Source organism: Copidosoma floridanum, unplaced genomic scaffold, assembly GCF_036245765.1.
Source record: "Copidosoma floridanum isolate Cflo_tuat_1 unplaced genomic scaffold, Cflo_Japanese_pri ptg000024l, whole genome shotgun sequence".
NCBI classification, from domain to species: domain Eukaryota; kingdom Metazoa; phylum Arthropoda; class Insecta; order Hymenoptera; family Encyrtidae; genus Copidosoma; species Copidosoma floridanum.
Genome location: NW_028321901.1, coordinates 579,586 through 603,020, shown reverse-complemented (window position 1 = coordinate 603,020; position 23,435 = coordinate 579,586). Strand labels below are relative to the sequence as shown.

General features: G+C 31.2%; 1 protein-coding gene across 2 annotated transcripts in view; it reads right to left on the bottom strand.

Moving 5' to 3' along the window:
- The window catches only part of LOC106645029 (mitochondrial import inner membrane translocase subunit TIM50-C), a 489,498-nt gene that overhangs the window by 86,186 nt on the left and 379,877 nt on the right, over positions 1-23,435 (bottom strand). For both annotated transcript variants that reach the window (XM_089595042.1, XM_089595043.1), the window contains one exon: positions 804-907. In XM_089595042.1, the coding sequence (XP_089451168.1) occupies positions 804-907 (104 nt within the window). The remainder of the gene's footprint in view (positions 1-803; positions 908-23,435) is intronic.

The following is a 23,435-nucleotide window of genomic DNA, read 5'->3' as shown; positions in this document are numbered from 1 at the left end:
ATGACGAATGCAACTGCAGTGCATACCTTTGGTAATTTATCGCGAAAAGCAAGGGGTGAGCCCAAGTACTGAGCCAAAACAAAGATGTGTATGTTGACTTCTCGATGCAAGTGGTTCTTATTTTATTACAGTTGCTATATTTTTTTACAGAGTTACGTAATGGAATTTAAAAAAATACAAGTGGACCGATAAATAGACCTGCGTTAAATTATAGTGGTTGAAATAAAAAAAAATTCTTGTTTAAAATAAAATCATATAAAAAAGCTTCGCTGGCTAAGTCGTCACCAGGACAACCTCTTAGAGAAATTTAAGAGCTTGTGGGTTCAAGATTTTTTCTTCAGACTTTTTCAATAGGATGAGTACCCTAGATCCCCAAAAATCACTTTTTCCGATTTTTAAGATGATAAGTAAACTTTTCAGGATAAGACTTAGACCTCCATTCTGGAGTAAATTAGGTGATTAATGGAAGAGATCTTTTCATTCAAACTCATAATACTAACATTGTGTTTGAGACAGTTGTTGCATGCTGTAAATAGAACACAGCAAAGTACATGAACAAGTCATCTGAAAGGGAACTTACAAGGGATTAGTAGGAGAATAGACTATGTGAATACCTTACTATAGGCTTACGTGGAATCTAAATGCTAAAAGTTATGGATAAAGTCGTACGCATATATAAATAATAAATGATACTTGTGTTATAGACTGTAACTTGGTAATAGATAAGATTATAAAAACATGAGATTTAAGAACTATTACATACTTTACGTGTTTAAATATACGAAATGATTATTTCTACTTACGAGCAGTTTTCTTTGATTTCCTCTAAATATTTCTAGCGGATTTTCAAATTGACGATAGTAGCTAAGCACTTCTCTGACATCCTCCACATTTGTCGCGTATACAGCTGAAAAATAGTTACATCTTAATGCAAAATTAGAATACTAATGTTTCAAAGCAGTAGGAAATGATTAAAATTTCGAGTAATAAAAAATGTAAAACCATATAATTATTTGAATTTTAAAGGAAAACATAATAATCTTAATTTTCAGATAAACTTTTTTAAGAAGAATTTTAAATGAAATAAAAAATCAGATTCAAACACAACATTTAGAATTAAAAGTACTCCGAACAAGTTAAAAAATAAGCAAAACTCTATTACAATCATTACTGTTAGTCTGAAAAAATAGTGGTTTGTTTTGTTGTGTCAGTTTAAGTAGAGCTCCTGCATTGAATATAACTAAACTCATCTAAGTAGAAATGAATTTTCATTAAACATAACAGAGTACTAACAAAACTAAGTGCTTTGATATAATTTCCCAGGAGATTTCATATTTTCAAATCTTATTGTAAGAAAATATCGATTTTTTATGTGTTTATTAGCACATACACGAGCACGCGCGCGCAAACTAACACGCGCAAGTACACACGCACTAAACAAAAAAAAGAGTGCTTGGCATCACAAGATATACTAAATATTACTGAGAAACACGAAGCCAACATACATAAATACATTTCAACTGTTTGAAATAATACGAATAATAATAGTGAGCCTTACGCAAACTTGTAAAGGCGCTAAGTAACATACCTACACTTATAACGCCAGACATAAATTAATCACTTAGAGTCATAAAAAATGTTTATTCACAAACAGTGCCAATTTAAGTTATCTAAGGTGTACCAAGCAACTTATACCCATAGTGCTTGACAAAAAACAAGAAAGGCTGTTATCATATAGACATCTATTAACAATGAAATATGATGCCACCGAATAGCCAATTCTACATTCTCAGACACTAAAAGCTAAATTTTGCTGCAATAAAATCGATATTTCTTACAAACTCAAGAAAATGAATAAGTCACTAGATGTATTATTATAAAATGCGATTCCAAAAAAAGGGATGGAAAAAGTCTGAATCACCACGTTGATAACTAAAAGAGCTAGTATAAAAAAATACGAAGACAAAGAATTGAGAGCCGGCATGAATACATAGGATTCCCACAAGAGGATAAATAAACTTTCTTAGAAAAGTGTTAAAAATAATAAACATATGTATTAGTAGTGACTTATGCAAATTCTACGTATTTTTTAGACATGCATCAATAACATTCTCAAATTTTGCAGATAGTCCACATACATCTAGCATTTGTCTTCAAGGACGCACGTGCATGTTCGTATCGTGGGTGAACGTGACTCATGCAGACATTACGAGCTGTTGCCATGTATATAAAAATATGGTGGGATAACAGAATAGCAGGTGTCCACATACTTCCGTTTTATTTTCATACTTTTCATTCACTAATATTGGTGTTACCATAAGTCACCTTTAGTCTATGAATAAATATATTAGTGGGACTCGTCTTCTAGCACGATTCACACACAAACCTCCAGGAATAACTAATAAATTATAGTATCAACTTTCATGAAAACGAAAGCAATTCAAATTAAAAATGTATTTGTTTTTGCTTTATTACTATTAGTTGCCTTATACTGTTCTTTTCTATTGCTCTTTTTAAGAACGTTAACAAAAAAAAAAAAATTACTAAAATGTCCTTAAGAAAAACTGCGTAAGATTGATTAAAATGAATTATTATCAATAGTTTTTAAAATACTTACTTTATGTATATAAATAATTAGTTACGACTTTTAATAATGCCACTAATAATCCCATAAATAACATCCAAGATTGTAGAAAAAAATTTTTTTGTCTAAACAGACGAATAAAAAAAGAAAATATCCTGCATACACAGTTAAAAGAAGAGATTTAAATATTAAAATAAAAAGTTAGCACTTTCATTTTGTTCTATAATGTAATATTTTATCAGACTTAATCTAGCTTATTTTTAAAAAAAACTGACTTCGTTCAGAAAAAAAAAAAACGATAACAAAAAAATAAAATTTAAAAAACTAACAGAAAATACATAAAAACTATACTCTTTCGTATTTTATTATTCTTTGACATCTCAATTTTTAAGTAACTTCATCACTATTTTGAGACCTGAGCCATTGCATTTAGGTCAAATCCCATATTGACACAAGACTCCACAAATCTACAGTTATAATTTCAGGGCATATTTCTTACTAGAACAATGGTAAAATGTTTCAAACATCAAAACTTTAACACAGATTATATAATGCATTCTGAACTCTGTACCAAAAATCGTAGCTTTTTTCAGCTTATTCCGTGCCATATGTGATGAGGTTTTAATAAATGCAATTAAAATAATTGATTTTCTAACAAAATCTTGAAAAATTAAGCAAGACAAAATGTGTTGAAAGTTTCAACCGTAGGCTAATCTCATTTAGCCAGTAAAAAAGTTACGAGCCTTGTTTTTGTAGTTTTTTTTATAAATGATCAACTAGCACTAATAACAAACTTTTTTGCGTACCATTGTTAACTATTACTATTGATATACGAAGAATTATTCGCCAAATGAGAAAACATACATTGTAATTGTTAATAGAATTGAATAAATGGAGAATGTAGTTTAACATAACGATACACAACGCAGCCAATGACAAACGGCCACTCGCATGCATGACCGATGGACAAATGAGATGCCTGCCCTGCGTGCTTCGTCAGAGTACCAGGCGTCCGCAAAGCTGTATGCTTACAGTTGCCTAGAGATGGCACTGCAAGCCCATCTCTCTTACATCAGTACCATACATACATAGTCTCCAGCATAAATGTATCACATTTTCAATACGCCTCCTTACATTTATACATGTCTTCTTTATTCAATTTCTTGAACTTAACATGTTTTTTAACTTTTTAAACTTTATCCTTTCAAAAAATTTGTAAAAATGTTCGCAATATCATTTTCTGATTTAACCTTTATAACATCAGTTATTCCATCTTAATAACTCTCATAAAAAAATGATAATGTACTTCTATATATTATGAATTTATCGTGAAGCTGCCAAAGTTTGCTATGATAACAGCTCCTGATTTGTCTTTATAAATTATAACAGGTTTCATTATTTTCAAATAAAAAAATTTCTATGAAATCTTTTACTTATTTTAGTTAACTTACAGCCTCTAACAATGCTACTATAATATTCAGCTGATGTTGATGACTTCATTACACTTCTCTGTTAACGTGTTTTCAAATAAATAACATAACCTAAGAATCTTATTATATAACTAGATGTGAACTTCCTATCTAAAATATCACCTGCTCAATCTAAATCTATGAAACAGTCCAAAATATTTACACTGTCACTTCTCTCGTACATCAATTTCAAATCTCTAGTAAAGTACACATACCTTAAAACTCTCATCACCTGCTTTAAATACGTTGCATTATGACAATTTTTATATTTGCTTAAGTAATGTACACTATAACTTATATAAGGTCTCGTTTATGACTTAGTATGTAAGAGTTCACAAATCAGATTTCTATACTTACAAATTATTTTTAACTTCTTTTATTTCTTCTAACTATAAATTAATTTCCATTGGTGAATCATATAATTTAGAATTTTTCAGTTTACACTTATTTCCCAAAGATTAAACTAACTTCTCTAATTCAAAAACACTTCATTTTTCATTACATTTGAATTATTATTTTTTCCCAAACAATTTTTTAATTTTCCCAAATTCTTTACACAAAATCCATCTGACAAATTTCCCTTTATCACATCAGTAGTCCTTTGACTTTCACAACACATTAATAGACCATCAATAAATGGAATAGTAAAAGCTTTCTCTTCTTTATCGCTCATAGAATACAAACAATCTTCTACTTTACTATTTTTATTTTAAAACTATGGATTTTTTAGAAATTCCTTAAAGCATTCCAACCAAGCTCTTAAACCATATTTCTCTTAGACCATACAAAACTTTTTGCAATTAGCATACTTTATTAGAATTATTGTTAGAACCTTGCAGTTGTATGACATTTGCCTTTGATTTAACCTTTTTATTTAAAAACGTAGTTTTAATGTACATTTAATTAATAATAATAGCTTCTTGGCAACTATATGATAACAGAATTTTCAAAGTTTGCACCCCAGCTACAGGAACAAACGTATCTTCAATAATTTCCTTTTATTAAAATCCTCCAACTACTAATCTAGCTTTGAATTTATTTTATTTTTTTTTTGAATAAGCCCATTCAACGTCTAAAATTTTCTTATTTTTTGGATAGTCTACCAGTATCCAAGTCTTATTTTTTTTAAACAATCAATTTCTGTTTTCATAGTATTTTTCCACTTATCAGACTCAAAATTTTTCATCGCTTTATTAAAACTTGAAGGATTTTTCGCACTACAATAATTAACATAAATAGTATCAAACACATAATTATTAGTATACAATTTTAAATGCTTTACATTAATCTTTTATCTGCTGTTAGTTTCTTTATGATTTTTACATTCATCTTCTGTCTTGGTAATATATTGCCGTTTTCATACTCAGCATCTTCAAATTCTTCATTCAAAACAGACTTATTATCATAAAAATTTCATTTTCATGTTCAAGTTCATCGTCTTTTACTCAAATACTATATTTATCTCCTTAAATGACATAACTCTATTAATAATCAAAACCCTGTATCCAACATTTCTATAACTTACAAGAATTTATAAATCTGCTTTCCTATTATACTTAGACCTTTGTCTCTGTTCTGGTACATGTACAAATACTGTGCTTCCCTACATTTTTAAATGCCTCATACCAGGTTTAGTACCAATGAACATTTCATAAGATGTTTTTTTATTAATTTGTTTTCCGTGGAAAAAAAGTTTTATCTACGATATGGACTAGTATAGCATCAATATTACTTTTAAAAAGAATGACCAGTCATAGAACATCTCGTTCACCATTAGAATTCAACAACATGAAAAGTTTGTTTTTTGAATTTAAATCTGAAATAAAAGTGCATGGCAAGAATATTTTTTATAATATGGCAAGAGGCTTGTATAATGTCAAAAAAAGCTTTAGAAATAGTTGAAACAACATTATGAGATTTATGTAATACTATTATCCATTCTAGTAATAAATGAATTATCTTAAAAAGAGATTTTAAACAGATTCTGCCCGTGTAAAAAAAAAGTAATAAAAGCATGATTGTACAAAAAAGTATTAAATAATTATATTTTTGTTACGTATTCTAAAACGTTATATCAATATTTGTTTAATTAACAGAACATTATCTAATTCATTATCATTACCTTTTACTTTACACAGAAAACAATTTTCTGTAGTCCAAGCATTTTCTACGACTATAAATAAATCTTCAGGTCAGACTTGGAATAATATTAAATTAGATTTGAGAAAACCACTATTTTCGCATGGTCAATTTTATGTCACGTTATCAAGATGCAAAAATGAAAGTAGAAATTATATTTAGATAGAACAAGACGATAATTTGGAAATAAAAATTATTGCTTGAAAAGAAACTTTTAACGTTAATGATTTTGAGGTAGATAAAATGATTTAATTTTTATACTTTTGCAAAAGTATAAAATTGTACGTAATACTATTACATGGTTTATTCAAACAATAAATGAATATATGTAATTAATAGAATTAGTGTATGAATATCGTTTTATTACATCATAATATAAATTTTAATAACCATTTCATCCTGTTCACTGTCATAAAAAAGAAAATAAACTATACTACAATATTGTAAATAGATATTATTTTTAAGTATACTGTTTTGTTTCATGAAATATCTTAAATTAAAAAAAATTACTTTCAGACAACTAATTTATTTCTAAAAATGAAATTCGTAACATTGAATGGGAAAATGAGTTCAAAAATATTTAAAAAATATGTACATCCAGGTTTAAAATAGTAGTGAGTTTTTATTGCACATATTATTTTTCCTTTTAATAAAGCTTTGATAAAATGTTTAAGATATTTTCATGAAGAGAAAAAAATGATTTCTTCCTTTTTTGTGGTAAGTAGGGCTACATGTGTTGTCCACGGTTTAAATATTGTATAAGATTTTTTGTTGTTTTTTTGGTTTAGTATAAAAATATCATGTTATGCTTTTCTAAATACATAATAATCCGACTATTAAATGTATTAAGAATTTAAGAAAAATAGACCAACGCGGTAGACCACTACCTTAAAGGTGGTATGGAAATGTGTTAACAATTTATATTGATGAAATAATTATTAAGAAAGTGGTAGAAAACAACTTAAAAGGGTTAGAACGAGTAATAGAGGATTGCTCAGACTTTGCTATTAATTTATTATAATCCTTCACATAGGCTTTGGCGTGAGAAGCAGAAGGTTTTACTCGAAATCTCATCATCTATCTTGAAATAAGAATTGTGTAATTTAGTGTAACAGCTTTATTTTAAGTCCTAAATTGTGGGTCACGTTAATTGATACTTTAAAAAGTAGTAACTAATTCTAAATCACAATTATGGAGCATAACCTTATGAAATGTTAAGAACAGTGGACGAAACTTTTTAAAGTATGATTAAAGATGATGTTGTTCCTTTAGATTGAATGAAATATGATTTTCAAATTCATAATATTTTTGAACAAGCATATAACGTTATACTGCCATGCCAATTAAGAAGTTTTTTTGCGTGGTTTTTTAATGTCTGATGATATTTAGGGCAAAAATTTAAGGAAAAAAACTTAAATAACTTTCATTCAAGATTTAAAAAAAAAAAAAAGCTCCAGTACAGGTAAATTCAATTTTCAAATTTAAAAAGAATCGAAAAAATTACAAATTAAGCCTTTAATTGACAAAATATATTTTAAAATACTATTATATATTGATAAAAAAAAATGGAATCATTGCAAGTGTCAAATAAATGGAAAACCCATATTTTTAGGCAAATATTAACTTTTGAATACATTACGTTATACTTACTTTTTATAGCGAATACTTCTGAAATAATAAAATTCTAAATCATGTAAAAAAAGAAACAAAAGCATGTTACAGCATAAATCATGCTACTTACAGAGGTGATGATAAATCTGATAGTGATATTCAGATCAATTTCCAATTTAATTGCTATAAAATATTAATGAAGGCTTATCTCCGCAAAAACTTCATTTAAAAATTAGATCAACTGTCATATTAATATGGAATAATGTAATCAATAAGCTTACTTAAAATAAAAGGTAAAATAAACCAGCGCACCATAAAACTACTTTAAGGTTGGTATGGAAATGTGTTAAGAAATGATATAGACAAAACAATTTTTAAGGAAATGGTAGAAAATGTCTGAAGAGCAATAAAAAAGAATATGGGAGCATTACTTAAACCAGTTTTGAAAGGGCTAAGGTCATTTTATTGGAGAGTGTAGGAAAATAAGAAGGGGGGAGGTGGAAAAAGAAGTTTAACTAAAAATCACATAACGACCCATATACTTTTACCTCATTTCAAAATGCAACTTAAGTATGACTGGAGATAGTTCTTAAAAATGGCGAGGAAAGCTTTTTAGGTTATATAGCTATAGGGTTATATAATAGTAAAATATGCTAAGGGGGGCAGAGGCAGGGCTACACAAAATTTTGACCTAATAGAAACAACTTAAAAACTGATAAGACTTAACCTTATTTAAAGACCTATAACTATATTATGAAGTTATAGTGAGTTGGGCAGTCAGTTATTAGGCTACGGTTGCCCTTGCTTTCCCCGCTTCCTTCTAATCCCCTACGCTTACCTCATGTTCTCCTACAGCTTCCCTACGGTGCCCCCACAAATCAAGTAGTTATTTGCTTCTATTTGCGTAATTTTTAACACAATATTTTTAGGGTCAGCTCCCCTTTGCTCTTTCCTGCTCCCCCATGCGCCCCTGCTCCTCCTCTTGTCCTGCACTAAATTATTTTTGCTTCCCTACCGTTTCCCCTGCATACTCTCCCATTCACCTTGTTATACAAAGAGTCAGAAATGTATGAACACAGAACAATTTATTAATCAATTAAATTTTCTAAAGCAGGTTTCCACACCACTAAAGAGATAATGCTATGGCGCATCAAATTCTTATATTTGTGAAACCTTGAACGTACACCATAAAAAAGTTCAATGATGCAGTATTTTTTAATGATTGGATATTTTTTTTTTAATACAACTAAATTATAGGTTTACACAAAGCAGTTAACTGTATAAGAGTATAGTATTATGTATACAGAATAATGTGCAACCACCATAAATGTACTATTACAATGGTCCAAAAACTGATTGATTTAGAAATAATACAATTTATAAATTATCTTAAAAATATTTCTTCCTAGACAATATTCTCAATTTTTTTATTTTTTGAATCCATTTAGGATAATATGTTATTTGAATCCTTACATCAAGACGAAGCCACATGCAACTGACTATGAGAAAACAATGGTTTTTTAAAATATAAACTTACTTTATCGATACTTCGAATCTTATGGTTTATTTATTAATAGTGAAAATGCCGGTCTATTTATTAGTAGTGCAAATTTCCAATAAACATTTTTTTACAAACATTTTCTGTTTCCTATTTTATCTTGATTTTTCTTTCTTTGATTTTTAATAATAATTTAAACAAATTTTCCATTACATAATCGAATATTAACACTCTAATTTGAGTAATTAGATCTTCACATGAAAAATTCCATTTGGTCCATATTGTATAATTTTTAAAAATAATTGACACTTTTTTTTTTTTTTTTGAAAGTTACAGAAAACACCGTATATATGTAACGTTGTAAAGTATACATAACATGTAAAAGTTTTTCAATTTAGTATGAAAAAATTAGCTGAGAAACATAAAAAACGATTTACAACTTTTAAAGATACAACGTTTTAAAAACAGTATCGAACATGCATACAACCTCAAATAACGTATAAACAGTTACTTAAAATTCGCTTAAAATTCAACCTTGTCTACCTAATTATGAAAACCAATACCAAAACCTGAAAAAATTATTCCTGAAAGTTTCAACAAAAAACATTTATTTTCACTTGAGTTATAGTAAAAAAAAAAAAATAACTGTTATTTACATGTGTTATTATGACGTCACATAAACAAGGAGTATATCTATAGTTATAAAAAAAAGAGAATCTTTAAGGGGCTAAATCTTGTAAAATTTTAATTAAAAAAAAAAAAGAAAAAATACGTGTCGATTATTTTTTTAAATTATACAAGACAAACCAAATAAAATTTCTCATGCAAAGACCTAATTCCAGGATACGACAGTAAGACTAAAGAAACAAATATTCAATAGTTTCCATGATAATAAAAGTTTTATCTATTATTTCTAAAGCTTTTTTAAAATCATGACGTCTTCATCCGACATATTAAAATAAACCTATCTTCATTCTTTTTTTCTGATTCTGATTCTAAAAAATTACTTTGGAAATTTTGTGAACCTAATAATAAATGATAAGTTTTATGACAGGTCATTCTGAAATTTGAGATAAAATAATTTATTAATGTTTTATATAAATTTTATATGCTTAAATTTATATGATCTACCTATGCTAAGATTCTCCAAAACCAGTTGTGTGTATCTCACTGAATCTATATTTCCAAAAAACAGTATAAACGATTTTAAACAACTCAAACAATTACCAAAGTACAAAAAATCACTTGAATTTTCAAAATAAACTTTTGTGAATTACTCAAACATTCCAGCAAAACTTCGGATTTCAATTAAGGTCTCATGAATTCTTTCTTGTGACATTAAGTCTAAATATTCCTTACTTTTTTTAATATTTTCAAAATAGTGATTTTCAGAAATAAAATTCTTATAATAATCTCATTTATTAGTCATGTTTGTATCTATTATCAATCGTCATTTATGGGGGGATGGCACGTTAATCGCATAAGAGGGTGAAGATCAACTAGTATATTTTAACACACACAAACAGCCTTTTACTTATGCCTTACCTTATATTTTTGGCTGTATAGTTTTATCTCTCATATGAGCTAGTGTAAAAAAAGATTTGAATTAAGAAAGTTTTTATTTAATTTAACTTACCTTATACTTAAGACACACGTTAGGTTTCAGACTCAATGGTTCGTGGTGATTAAGAAAATAATAAGAAGTTTATCAATTATGACACGTTAGCCGGGGATTGCAACTAACGTGTATTATTAATACTTTTATTTACTATGATGTTTTTCGGAAAGGGATCAGATAATTACAGGTATTGTGCAGCACTAATTGCAGCAACAAGTAGTATAGTACAGCTATCAAAGTTAAATAGCCTTTTTACTGTATTAAGAAGCATTCACTAACAACACAAACACTAAGGTACTATTCTATCACAACTGCATTTAGCGTTACCCAAGACGAGCTAAAACAACAAAGTAACATATGAATATTAAATGCTTACGCATTAACATAAATAACAGCCACTTAGTTACAATACAGACGGGGCACACCACAAAGGCGACGGCTCGTGCGTCATTGCTTGCTATAATGCTACGTTGCACTTGGCGTTTTACTTCTACTTTTACTTGTGATAGGAGACTCGGGCTGACACTATATTCACTAAGGTAGGGTAATTAGGGACGACTACTTTCACGCAACACTACACACAGCACCAACACTAAATATGTTCACCTACCAGGATATGGCTCCAGTTAAGGGGTTGTTGATGCCCCCAGCAATGCTACCAGCGTCGAGGGCAGCAGGGAACCTGGGTGACCATGTGAGGGCTTTCTTGTGTATGTGTGGCACTGAGGTCTCGGCTTCACGACGTCACAGTAACTCGGCAGTTGAGAGTCTGCTGAGGCCGTGCCACGCTGCTCGGGTGTTAACCTCGCAACGAGTTCAAGTGTCTCTCTTGTCCCGCCGCGCAGGCACACCAAATGCTATGCGGCCCACCACACACTATTAGCCAACACAGCACTACACAGTGGCCATCAATACTAGGATTTCTTCCGGGACATCAACACACCGACAGCTGTTGTTCACGGATCCACTCTTGCAACATTGCACACACACACACGCAAAAAAATTCTAGCTCTTAAAGCCTGTTTGCATACGCTACCAATGTTCAAGTGACGTTAGGGCTCTTACTGCATGATTATTTGGGTCTGCTTGCGTCAAAGATCGTTTCGTACGGGCACAAATAGGTGTTGAGCTGCCATAACACAACGATAAGTATGTCGTAAGATATATTTCGAATGTGTACAGCGCGCCATAGCGGTGAGCTATTAAAGCTTGTTAGGAAGAGCTGCGAAAGCCGGCTGATCGGGCTTCCACAGCACAAAGTCGAGGCTCGGAAGTAGTGAGCATCAGATGACGTCAATTGGCAACACAGCATGTGCCCTGCTCTGGATTTTCTTGCAGTTTTTAGTATAAATAGTTGAAGAGTAATCGATATAATCATGTGAGTATTGGATTGATGTATTCAAGATCTGGTAGCTTATAACAGAAAACATACGGCATACTATTTTACATAGTATAATAGATATAGTTTAAGATACGAATGCTTACAGTTTTTCGTGCTTGATCGCTTAACCTAGAAGTAACCCAAATTTTTTTCATACATTACAATTGTCCTTTGATTACCAACCTTCTCACTTTTACGAATGTATAATTTCATCCAACATTAGATAAACAAGTATACATTTCATGTGTGAGTGCACCTCCAAGATCGTCAACAAAATTCAGGTGAAATGTATAGTTATCTGAATCCAAATGAACAAAGTGGGTTATCCGGTAAATCCTTGTTATCATTTACTTTAAACTATTTTCAATTTTTTATCATTCCATCCAATTGAATTACAAATCTTTTTACAGGTTTTAGGTAGATCATTCATACATATTCATTGTATCGTTACATATTTATTTAGGTTACATTCTTCAAGCTACTTCGACAGCATTGATTGATGTTCCTTCAGATACACTCTGCTCAATACACTCGATACACTCGGTTCTTGTGCATAAAATCGATGACAATGGTCCATGCTTTCGTAAAATTGAAAAAATTTATAATTTGAATGATTTTGCATATTTCTTCGTAAGATAAGTCAACACGATCTATTTTCATCATCATCTGTATGTATATAAGGTAAATTTCAATAATAATTCTCAATTATTGTACAGTGCAAAAAATTTGCCAAATATAGATCCTTGTTTGCTATATGAAAGAAATAAAGAATTTTATGTTGCGACAAGGTACGATGTTTAATTTTATAATAACAATTTATGTATATTTCAAATACAAATACATTCAATGGACAACTTTTCATGCATAGAAATTATTAATTATTTCATTGTAGATCCAATCAACTAGTCCAGCTTTTATATCAATTCCTGCTTACTACAATCTACAAATTCATATAATGATAAATTTCATTAAAAAAAAAATTGCCGAATTTATAGCCTCATCGTTAAATAAATCAAAAAATTTACGACTTAGCAATTATCAATTATGTGTTTATATTATTTTTTCATGTACACATAATTTTTAAAATTCTTAAAGCCTTTTAAGGAATCACATTTCAAAAATAACAATGAATATTAGAGACCAAAGTTAAGCACTTGGAAGCTTTAAGAAGCAGCCTGCACATTGAACTTTGACATTGTGCTGTGGAAGCTCGATCGGCCGGCTTTCGCAGCTCTTCCTAACAAGCTTTAATAGCTCACCACTATGGCGCTCTGTACACATCCGAAATATATCTTCCGACATACTTATCGTTGTGTTATGGCAGCTCAACACCTATTTGTGCCCGTACGAAACGATCTTTGACGCAAGCAGACCCAAATAATCATGCAGTAAGAGCCCTAGCGTCACTTGAACACTGGTAGCGTATGCAAACAGGCTTTGAGAGCTAGCTTTTTTTTTGCGTGCACACACACACACATCTCCGGAATACATGTAGGAAGCATGGAAGTAGAGTTAGACCGAGCTCTATATATAGCTACTCTTACCGTTGTGGCCCCGGGGCTTCACACCAGGATTCCGTACCCTACAGCAAGCTACATGCAGGAGAGAGAGAGAGAGAGAGAAAGAGAGAGTTAACTACGAGACTCTCGGCATTTATAGTTGTTGACAAGAGCTACGTGACGTGTTCGAATATATATCCAACTCGCCACGTCACAAATCTCCCCTCACAAGCCCTACCTTCACCTTACGCAGTTCAAATTAACCTGCAGGTGTAGGACATGATGCCGGAAACTACAAAAAAACTTGACGAAAGTGTACGTGGTGTGAGTGTGTTAGACGCATTTGTTTGTGTAGTGTTCTTTATTGTCTTCTTCTTCTGGATCTTTCCAGATATAACTGGTATATTCCAGGGTATAACTGGTCGGCACTATGCAGCCTTGTTTTGTGTATCTGTAAAATATGTCACGCTGTTGTGGTGGAAATTTCAATGCGTATTATTACTATTGATATTCCTACTGGCTTGTGGTGTGCCCAAACATTCAATAAAAAAATCAATTACAGGTAAATAATAAAGAATTACAGATTTCTATCACTTGGAAATTCACAGAAATTAAAATTTTTTTTTTTTTGCATGTAAAACGTATGATTGGGGTATTTCTGGTTTAACTGCGAAATAAATAAGATTCCTAATGGATTTTAAAGACAACAAAATGTATATTGGTGATAATGAAAATTATTAATAATACACAGAAAGAAGTTTACAACTCTAGTAAAAGTAAAGGATTTGAAAAAAAAAATTTATTCCATAAAACTTATTATGAACTTTACTCTCACCTCCAATTAATGAAATTTCTAGTACTCCGTCAGCACCTGTAAGTTCCCACGGACTTATTTTGTTGCCGATTAACTTACCATTCTCGTTTGGTGTTGTGTCGTTATTCTTTGATAACTCTCGCCCCGAACGCCTACTTCACATTATGGGGAATATTCCGTCACCACATCTTCCTAAGCCGATCGGATGCATCCTTTTTACCATTGTGCTGACACGTTTTCCTAAATTAATAATACCCGCATAAATTTTATCAATTTGCGATTTCCTAATGGAGACTGCATCCTATGCTCTCCTTAGAAACTATGTTACCGTCGAATTGCCTAACGTGCACCCCCAAAGTATGTGTAGAATAAGCCACCACACAACATCACTACACAACACACACAATCAAGAAGCTCATCGCGTCAATAATATACATATGCAAAAATCGATTTGTATGTATCTATATTCAATACATTTTCAACCTCAATTCGAGTAAAAAAAGAAACTTTTTTTTGATCCAGAGTATAAAAAAGTTCTCGCTTGCTCAAAGATCTAAAAAGGATCTTTCTTGCAATTAAGTTTGAAAAGGCTTTCTCTCGGTATTGCCTCGGAAAAGACTTTTTCTTGAGCAGATCCAACGATTAATCATTCGAAAAGGGGGGAGTCATATCAGACAGCTGACCTATATGGAAAAAATACTGTTAATGGATTTTTTAATCTACTTGCCCTAATAATTCTGTATATGTATTTTAAGTTCTACGTAAAAAGGAAAAAAAAAATCAGAATAACCTAATTCTTTTTGGAAACATAAAAAATTTATACACAATTGTTTTCAGTTGAAATAAAGCAATAATTTCTTTACTAACACTTGATACAAAAAAAAAAAAAAAAAAAAAATTCTCATCAATTATGTACAATGAACGTGTAACAAATAATTATCATTATTTAATAGAGTACATTAAATACTTTTATCATTTTACATAGTAAGACTAAGGTCTTTCCAAAATATAATTGGTTTTATTCCCACTTGACTTTTAAGCCTTACCACTACGTCTCGAAGTCACTTCTTTGGATTTTTTTATTGTAACGTAAGGTTTTTATGGTCATATTTAAACTTTGTTGAATTCCTCATTTTCTTGGACCTTATAGCAGAAGTATACTTATGTCATTTCATAAGCTTTTGTTGCAATGAATATACTTGTTGCAAGTATTCCAAGAAAATTGCAATGTTTGCCTCGTCCGTTTGAATGATTATATTTTTTGGCATACTTTTTTAGACATTTTTTATACTTTCTGCATCAACAAATTTGAGCATAACATTTTTAACAAAGTATGTATGTAAGAAGGCTTCTGTCATTCTCATATATAAATCCATATATCCTTGTTTGCCTTCAAACACTGATAAATACAAACGTTTTTCAAGAAAAACCAATATCTTATCTGCGTACAAATCTCAAAAAGTATAGTTACACTTAATAAAAAGAGTATGATATAGATTTATGTCAATTTTTTCAAAGTAAATTTTTTTCTTCTGTTAAAATCTTAGGTGTTTTCTGAGATAAGGTATCAGGTGTGATTTTACATGAGAACTTAATAAATTTAATTCATCTTAAAAAAATAGACATAAGACACTATTACAAATCTGTTCTTTGATTGACTATTTAAATAGTTGCATAATTTAAACGCTTTCAACTGAATTTTGAAAAATTTTAACTATATGTATATCCTATTTATACTAGAGCTACACAATCAACGTACAAACACGTCCTGATAGTCATCAAAATTGTCAACTCACTTCCCACACTACGGCTGCCTATTCGTGTCTACAGTTTTCCATTCTTGGTAAAGCCTTTTTCACCTTTCATATTCAATGTAGTTGTGGTTGTGCGTTGTAACGAAAAAATTTAATATTTTATGATTTGAGACGTAAAAGAACAAAGAAACGCAACTTTACTTAACTATCAATTTCATAGGTTTGGAGCTGACAAGGTTGGCACTAACATTTAGAGCTTTGGAGTACTCGTTTAGTTCGTAGACAAAACGTACAGACTTTTTCGCTTTCAAAATATCTGTTACAGTCACATAGAATACAAAAACATAGTTTACAAACCTAAAATATTTTACCTAGTAGTGATTGTTAGGAAAATGAGGTCAGAACTGACCAAAATTTTTTGTACGCGTTAACAACTTAAACGTAAACGCTCAGCTTTAGAAGAGATAAAAACATCTGATAGCGCTGGTGCATTTATTAGTTTACTTTATATCTATACTTAACATGTTTACCGTCAAGTGCCACTGGATGGCTGAATGGCAGCTTTTTGAGGGATTTGTGTTTAAACTACGATCTTACTAAAAGTCTTGGGACTAAATATTTGTAGTTAAAATTCATGTATATTGGCAGACAATTAACGTGTATATAAAGATAATGTAATATTAAATGCCTATAAGTAACCACATAAAGTTTATTTTAAGGCTTTAGTTATAAAGCCTTAGATTTCTGTGAGATAACCGTTTGTCAACAATACTGAGTATTTTTACTATATTTTACACATATTACCTCTATAGTATTGTTTAATTTTATTCATACAAGGGTGTACAACCGCTATACGTCATCTTAGCAAGTTGTGAGAGAATCACCCATGTACATAGTAGATCTTAAAGTTATGGGAATTGCCTATAGTGACTCTGCTTAATAGGGCATCATTGTAATAAGCCTCCTCAAAAAAAGAAGCATGTTTTTTAACTAAAAACTTCTGTTTTGTTATAATTTGTTTTAATTCACATTATACACAAATGTTCATAAGATACATAAGATTTAAATTTTATCTAAAAGTCTTTAATGAGCTATTGTTAAGTTCAAGCAAAAAATGCTTGACAAACGCGGGGTCCTTAATATCGATTGTTCGGGAATTACTGAGGATCAATAAACTGTGGAGTGGTAGTAGTTTAAATAGCGTTTATTTAATAGCGTATGTATTCACAATAGCGGTTAGCAGAGCTCAGAGCGCAATTGATGTTGGCTCTTTGCTTGTTGAGACGTATCTGATTTATTACAATAATAGCGGAGAGAATAACTAAAGTTAACTATACAAACATACACTGTAGTCGTTATATGAGTCAGAGTAGAAAAAAAAAGATAAGATAAAAAAATATAAGTTCTGAAATTAAAGTATGTATAAATGTAAAGTGAAAGTTATAAAACTAATAAGTGTTACTTTTAGATGATAAGGCAAAGATAAAGCTTTTACAACTCCAGGAAATATAACTATTGCATTTAACGCATTGTGCTAAAGAAAATTAGAAAATGAAGAAAGAAAATTAAAAGTTTACGATTGGCGTGAACAGCTATGTGGAATACATAAATAAATAAAACTCTAACTAAAATCATGCAAAAAATTTAGATTAGACAAACACTTATTTGTTATACAAAAAGAATATTATAAGGGTTTTTTTGCATGTATAAGCTGAAGGGTTAAAAAACTGACTTTTAGAATAAGATGCACATAGAAATTAATGTATGTGCTGATTCATTGTTGAAATTCGTACAAAAAAGTAACATCATACATCTTATCTAACAGAGGCACAGAAAAGTTCTTTATCTTCGTGGTTAAATTTCTGTAATGACATTCATCAAAACAAACCACACGAGAGGCGTTTCACGCAAACCATCCCAGGCCCTTTCAGCACGAGCTAAGAGTCACTGTTTTTTAGCTCATTTTCTAGATCTTCTTGATATCCTAAGAAAATGTTTTAAATAGCATTTTCAATGTATTTATCGTTCAGTTGTTTGATGGTGTGGTTTGTTTCAAAATGAAATTTTATTTTGACTAGAAAAAAAACACAAAACATGCTATACAATAAAAAAGGCATTTTTAATATTCTTTTTAACAGGCTAAATAAAAAGCTTAGGTACTTTTACATAAAGAATAAGTTTTTTCACGGTGTGCTCTCAATAAAAAACTTCAGTAAAACAGTAACCAAAAAGTAGACGCACTGGCAGTCTGAACGTATTTTATTTGTTGATAATACTAAAAAAATGTTGGGTCTCTTACCACCTGTGCTTAACCACGAAAGAGCGTATTTAATTTATTAAAATTATCCAAAAAACACAGGTTTTAAATTGCCGATGCTGACTTGCTTGAAATCGTATTTTATTTACTACTAATTTCAAAAAAACTGTGAGGTTTCTAGTTACCAATGCTTACGTACCTAAGAATGTATTTCACTAATTATTAATACTAAGAAACTATTGGGTTTCAAATCACCAATGATAACTCTCCTTACAAAGTATTTTATTTATTAATATTACTAACAAACTGTTGGCTTTCTAATCACCAATAGTGACTTGCCTAAGAGCGTATTTTATTTATAAATAATACTTAAGAACTAATGAGTCTCTACTCATGGATGCTTACTCACCTGAGATCATACTTTATTTATAATTTATTCTAAAAAAAAAGTTTTTAATATCTAATTACCAATGCTACTTGGCCTAAGATCATAATTTATTTAATAATGATAATAAAACTGTTAGGTCAATTATCATCCATGCTTACTTGTCAGAGATCATATTTTATTTATTTATTATTCCAACAAAACTGCTAGGTATCTAATCACCGATGCTTAGTAGCCTAAGATCATTGTTTTTTTTTTTCAATAACTGTAAAAAACTGTTTGTTTTTAATTGCCGAAGTTTACTTACCGTAGACCGTATTTTATTTATTAACAATACAGAAAACCTATTGAGTTTCGTATCTCTAATGCTGACTTACCCAAGAGCGTATTTTATTTATTAATAATACTAAAAAATCATTGTGTTTCTAATCGCCTAAGCTTACTCGCCTCAGAGCAAATTTTATTTATTCATATTACTAAGAAACTGTTGGATTTCTAATCTCTAATGCTTACTTGCCTAAGGGCGTATTTCATTTATGAATAGTACTCAATAACTGTTGGGTTTCAAATTGCCGATGCTAACTCAACTGAGATTGTACTTCAATTATTTATAGGTTTTAAAGAACCGTAGATTTAGTAATCGCACATGCCTACACTTTGAAGATTGTATTATATTTATTAATAATATTAAAAAAAAACTATTAGCTTTCTCATCACCACTACTTATTTTCCTGACATTGTATTTTACTAGTTAATTATACTAAAAAACTGTTAGGTCTTTAAATGCTAATGCTTACCCACCAAAGAGCGTATTTTAATCATTTATATATCTAAAAAACTGATGGCTTTATAATCACCACTGCTTACTCACCTGAAAAGGTATTTAATTTATAAATAATACTAAAAAACTGTTGAATCTCTTATCGTCGATGTTAATCAGTACTAACTTGCGTGATGTCGTATTTTGTATATAAATAGTTCTAAATAAACTATTGAGTTTTTAATTACCGATTCTTCTTTGCCTGGGATCGTATATTGTTTATTAATAATACCAAAAAAACTCTTGGGTTTCAAATCGATGGAGCTTACTTATCTAAAAGCGCATTTTGTTGCTTAATGATACTAAAAAACCGTTGTGATTGTAATTAACAATGCTTACTCACCTAAGATTGTACTTTATCTCGTAAATATTCCAAAAAACTATTGAGCTTCTTCTCACTAATGTTTACTTGCCTTGGATCGTATTTTATTTATTAATAATACAAAAAACTATTGTGTTCCTAGTCTCCAATGCTGACTTGCATAATAGCATATTTTTATTAAATCATAATATAAAAAAACTGGATTTTGAATCGCTGAACCTTACTCACCTAAGAAAGTGTTTTATTCATGATGGATACTGAAAATATGTTAAGTTTCTCATCGCCAACGCTTACTTGCCTAAGGCCGTATTTTATTTGTCAATTATACTAAAAAATTGTTTGGTCACATAACACCGATGCTTACTCAATAAAGATCGTATTTTATTTATAAAAATTGCCAAAAAACCTTAGGACTTTTAATTATTAATCCTTACTTGACTGAAATCGTATTTTAACCATCAATAATTTTATAAAAAACTTTTGGGCTTTCAATTCCCAAGATTACTTACCTAAGAGCGTATTTCATTTATTAATATTACTAGAAAAACTGGTGGTTTCCTAATCACTTATAATTACTCTCCTAAGATCGTACTTTATTCATCAATTATACTGTTAGCGTGTCCATAAAGTAATTCAATTCTGTTAGTAAGAGAGAAGGAGCAATCTTGAGTTTAAAGACAATGAAGGAGAGGTATAAGAAAAATGGCAAATCAGCTTGCAACTTGACAGGTCAGAATAAAATGTTTATAAACAAGTATGACGAAATTATATAATATGTCGAATTATTTTAATGGCTCTTGGCCACTTGTTATCACGCAACTCTTACACTTTTTAATGAAAGATAAACGCAGTAGATACCTGCGAGTCTTTTACTTTTAGTTAAGATTGTTATCAGTGATCAAACATCAAGTCACTCTAGCTCTTTTTACTGACCAGTAGCCACCACTGATGACTCAAAAATTACTAAATCTGGAGGCAGCTGTCGAAGATAAAATGATCCTTATTATCTTAAATCGTAACGATAAAGTAAGTAAGCCTTGAAATGATCGATCTTTTCTTATCCATGCACTTTTTTTCTTACAATAATACTCAGTCGTCTTACTGACAATAGTATGTAGAAAAGTTATGAGCACAAGCTATACAATTTTCAAAATTAGAAGCATGGCCGAACAGCAGACGCACCCTGATCTATCTGATGCAAATCCGTCAGGCCTGCACCAGTAAAAACCTAGCTCTGATTTTAACATCAACTGGTAATTTTACTTATCTAACTCTTACAACTCTAACTAGACCGTCCCAACCAGGAAAAGTCTTTAGAACTAGCCCTAACGGCCATCGACCAGCAGATGACGATTTGATACGAATAACCACTAGATCACCCACCTTTCAAATATCGGTTTCGCTATACCATTTATTGCACTGTTAAAGATGATGAACTACCTCTTTCTTCCAACGAACTCAAAATCGTTTGTCAAAAGTCGCACATCTAAGTTATCAAATTCCAACGTTGATACAAGTTATACTTGTCTCTGACATCTTTACGGGGTTCTAAAATAGAAAGTGAAGTTGACCCAATTAAACAGTGACCTAGAATGAAAGCCACGCAATTATCTCCAACCAAACGCCTAGGGCACTAGGGACTGGAATGAAGATAAGCCTTAACTTGTGCAGTCACTGTCGAGAGTTCCTCAAAGGTCAGAGTGCTCTCGCCAATCACTCGCCAAAGATGGTATGTAAAACTATGGACAGCCAACTCCTAAAGTCCCCCAAAATGTGGAGCTCATGGAGGAGTAAGTTCTCATGCTATAACCCTACTCGAAGAGTTGAGAGACAACCTCCTTCATCTGTTTCGAACCCTTGCGAAAACGCAAAGCGATCTCTCTAGTTGCACCTTGAAAAGTCGTACCATTGTCAAAATATACTTTAGAAAAAACTCCACACCAAGATTTGAATCTATAAAAGGTGACTAAAAATGCGACTGTAGTGGGGTCGGACACAACCTTAATATAAACAGCCCTTACAACCATACAAATAAAAATTGTCACATAGCCTTTTACAGACTTCGATCCTTGACCCTTAGAAAACCTGATCGAAAAGGGACTAGGAAAAGATGGCAAGGATGTCATCCTTTGCTCTACCGTCCAAGCAATGTAACGAACACGAATAACACAACGACGGTATACACCTTAAATCAATAAAATTCCACCTACAATCTAACAAAACCTTTTTACATAAGTCATCAAGAGTAATACACCGTCATGCACAGTGATTTAGTGACAATATTTAACCATTTTCTTGATTAGTAACTCTTTACCAGTCACTTTGCTTGGGTACCAGATACTTTTTCCCGAATGACAACTGAGCTTTATTAAGTCGCCCACCTACTCTAATTAATCTATCCTCATCAAGAAAAGGTGATAAATGCAACAAATATGAATTTGAAAACACGGCACGCCTATTCTGTAAGCAATCCATTTTCAGGGCAACGTAATTGCCCTGAATTATGCAAAAAAATGCAATTCGCGCCACCCACCAAGCCAAAGCTTGCACCAAAACATAATGATGAACCTGATCAACCTTAACTGCAAAGCACCAGCGAAACAACAAGGTTAGAATCTTTAAAATACTTGAATGTAGAGAATGTTTTCTCAATTTTTCTAATAAGTTACTCTCTTTCATCTCAACCAACTCACCAACCACTTCAAACGTAGTGATGGCCCTAACAGTCTGTACATCGTTTACCGACTCAGTGCTCTCATGAGAACAAAAGCCACCTGCAAACCAGAAAGGGCCACGCCACCAAGGATTAGAGGAAGCTTACTCAGATGGAGTAATCTCTTTTGTAGCCAGATCAGCAGAATTCTCAAGGGATGGTAGATGACTCCATTCGACCATTGAAAAGAAAATCCAGATTTCACTCATTTTATTTGCAACAAATACTTGCCAACGTGATGGGTGACTCTTTAGCCACTTCAGCACCACTCGTAAATCAGTCCAAAACTTAATAGTCAATGGCTGAATATACATATGATCAACAATAAACTTGGCTAAACGAACTAATAGAACCACACCACAAAACTCCAACCGAGGCAGATGTTGTGTCTGGACGGGAGCAACCTTGGACTTGACCATGAGCAAGGTAGATCAAACATCCTTGCTCGCACAATACACAGCAGCACAGTAGGCTCTCTGTGAAGCATCTAAAAAGCCGTGAAGGCTCCAACCACTGGACACAGATACTCCCAAATAAGGATCCCTAATATTTCTGTGTCCCTCTAACAAAG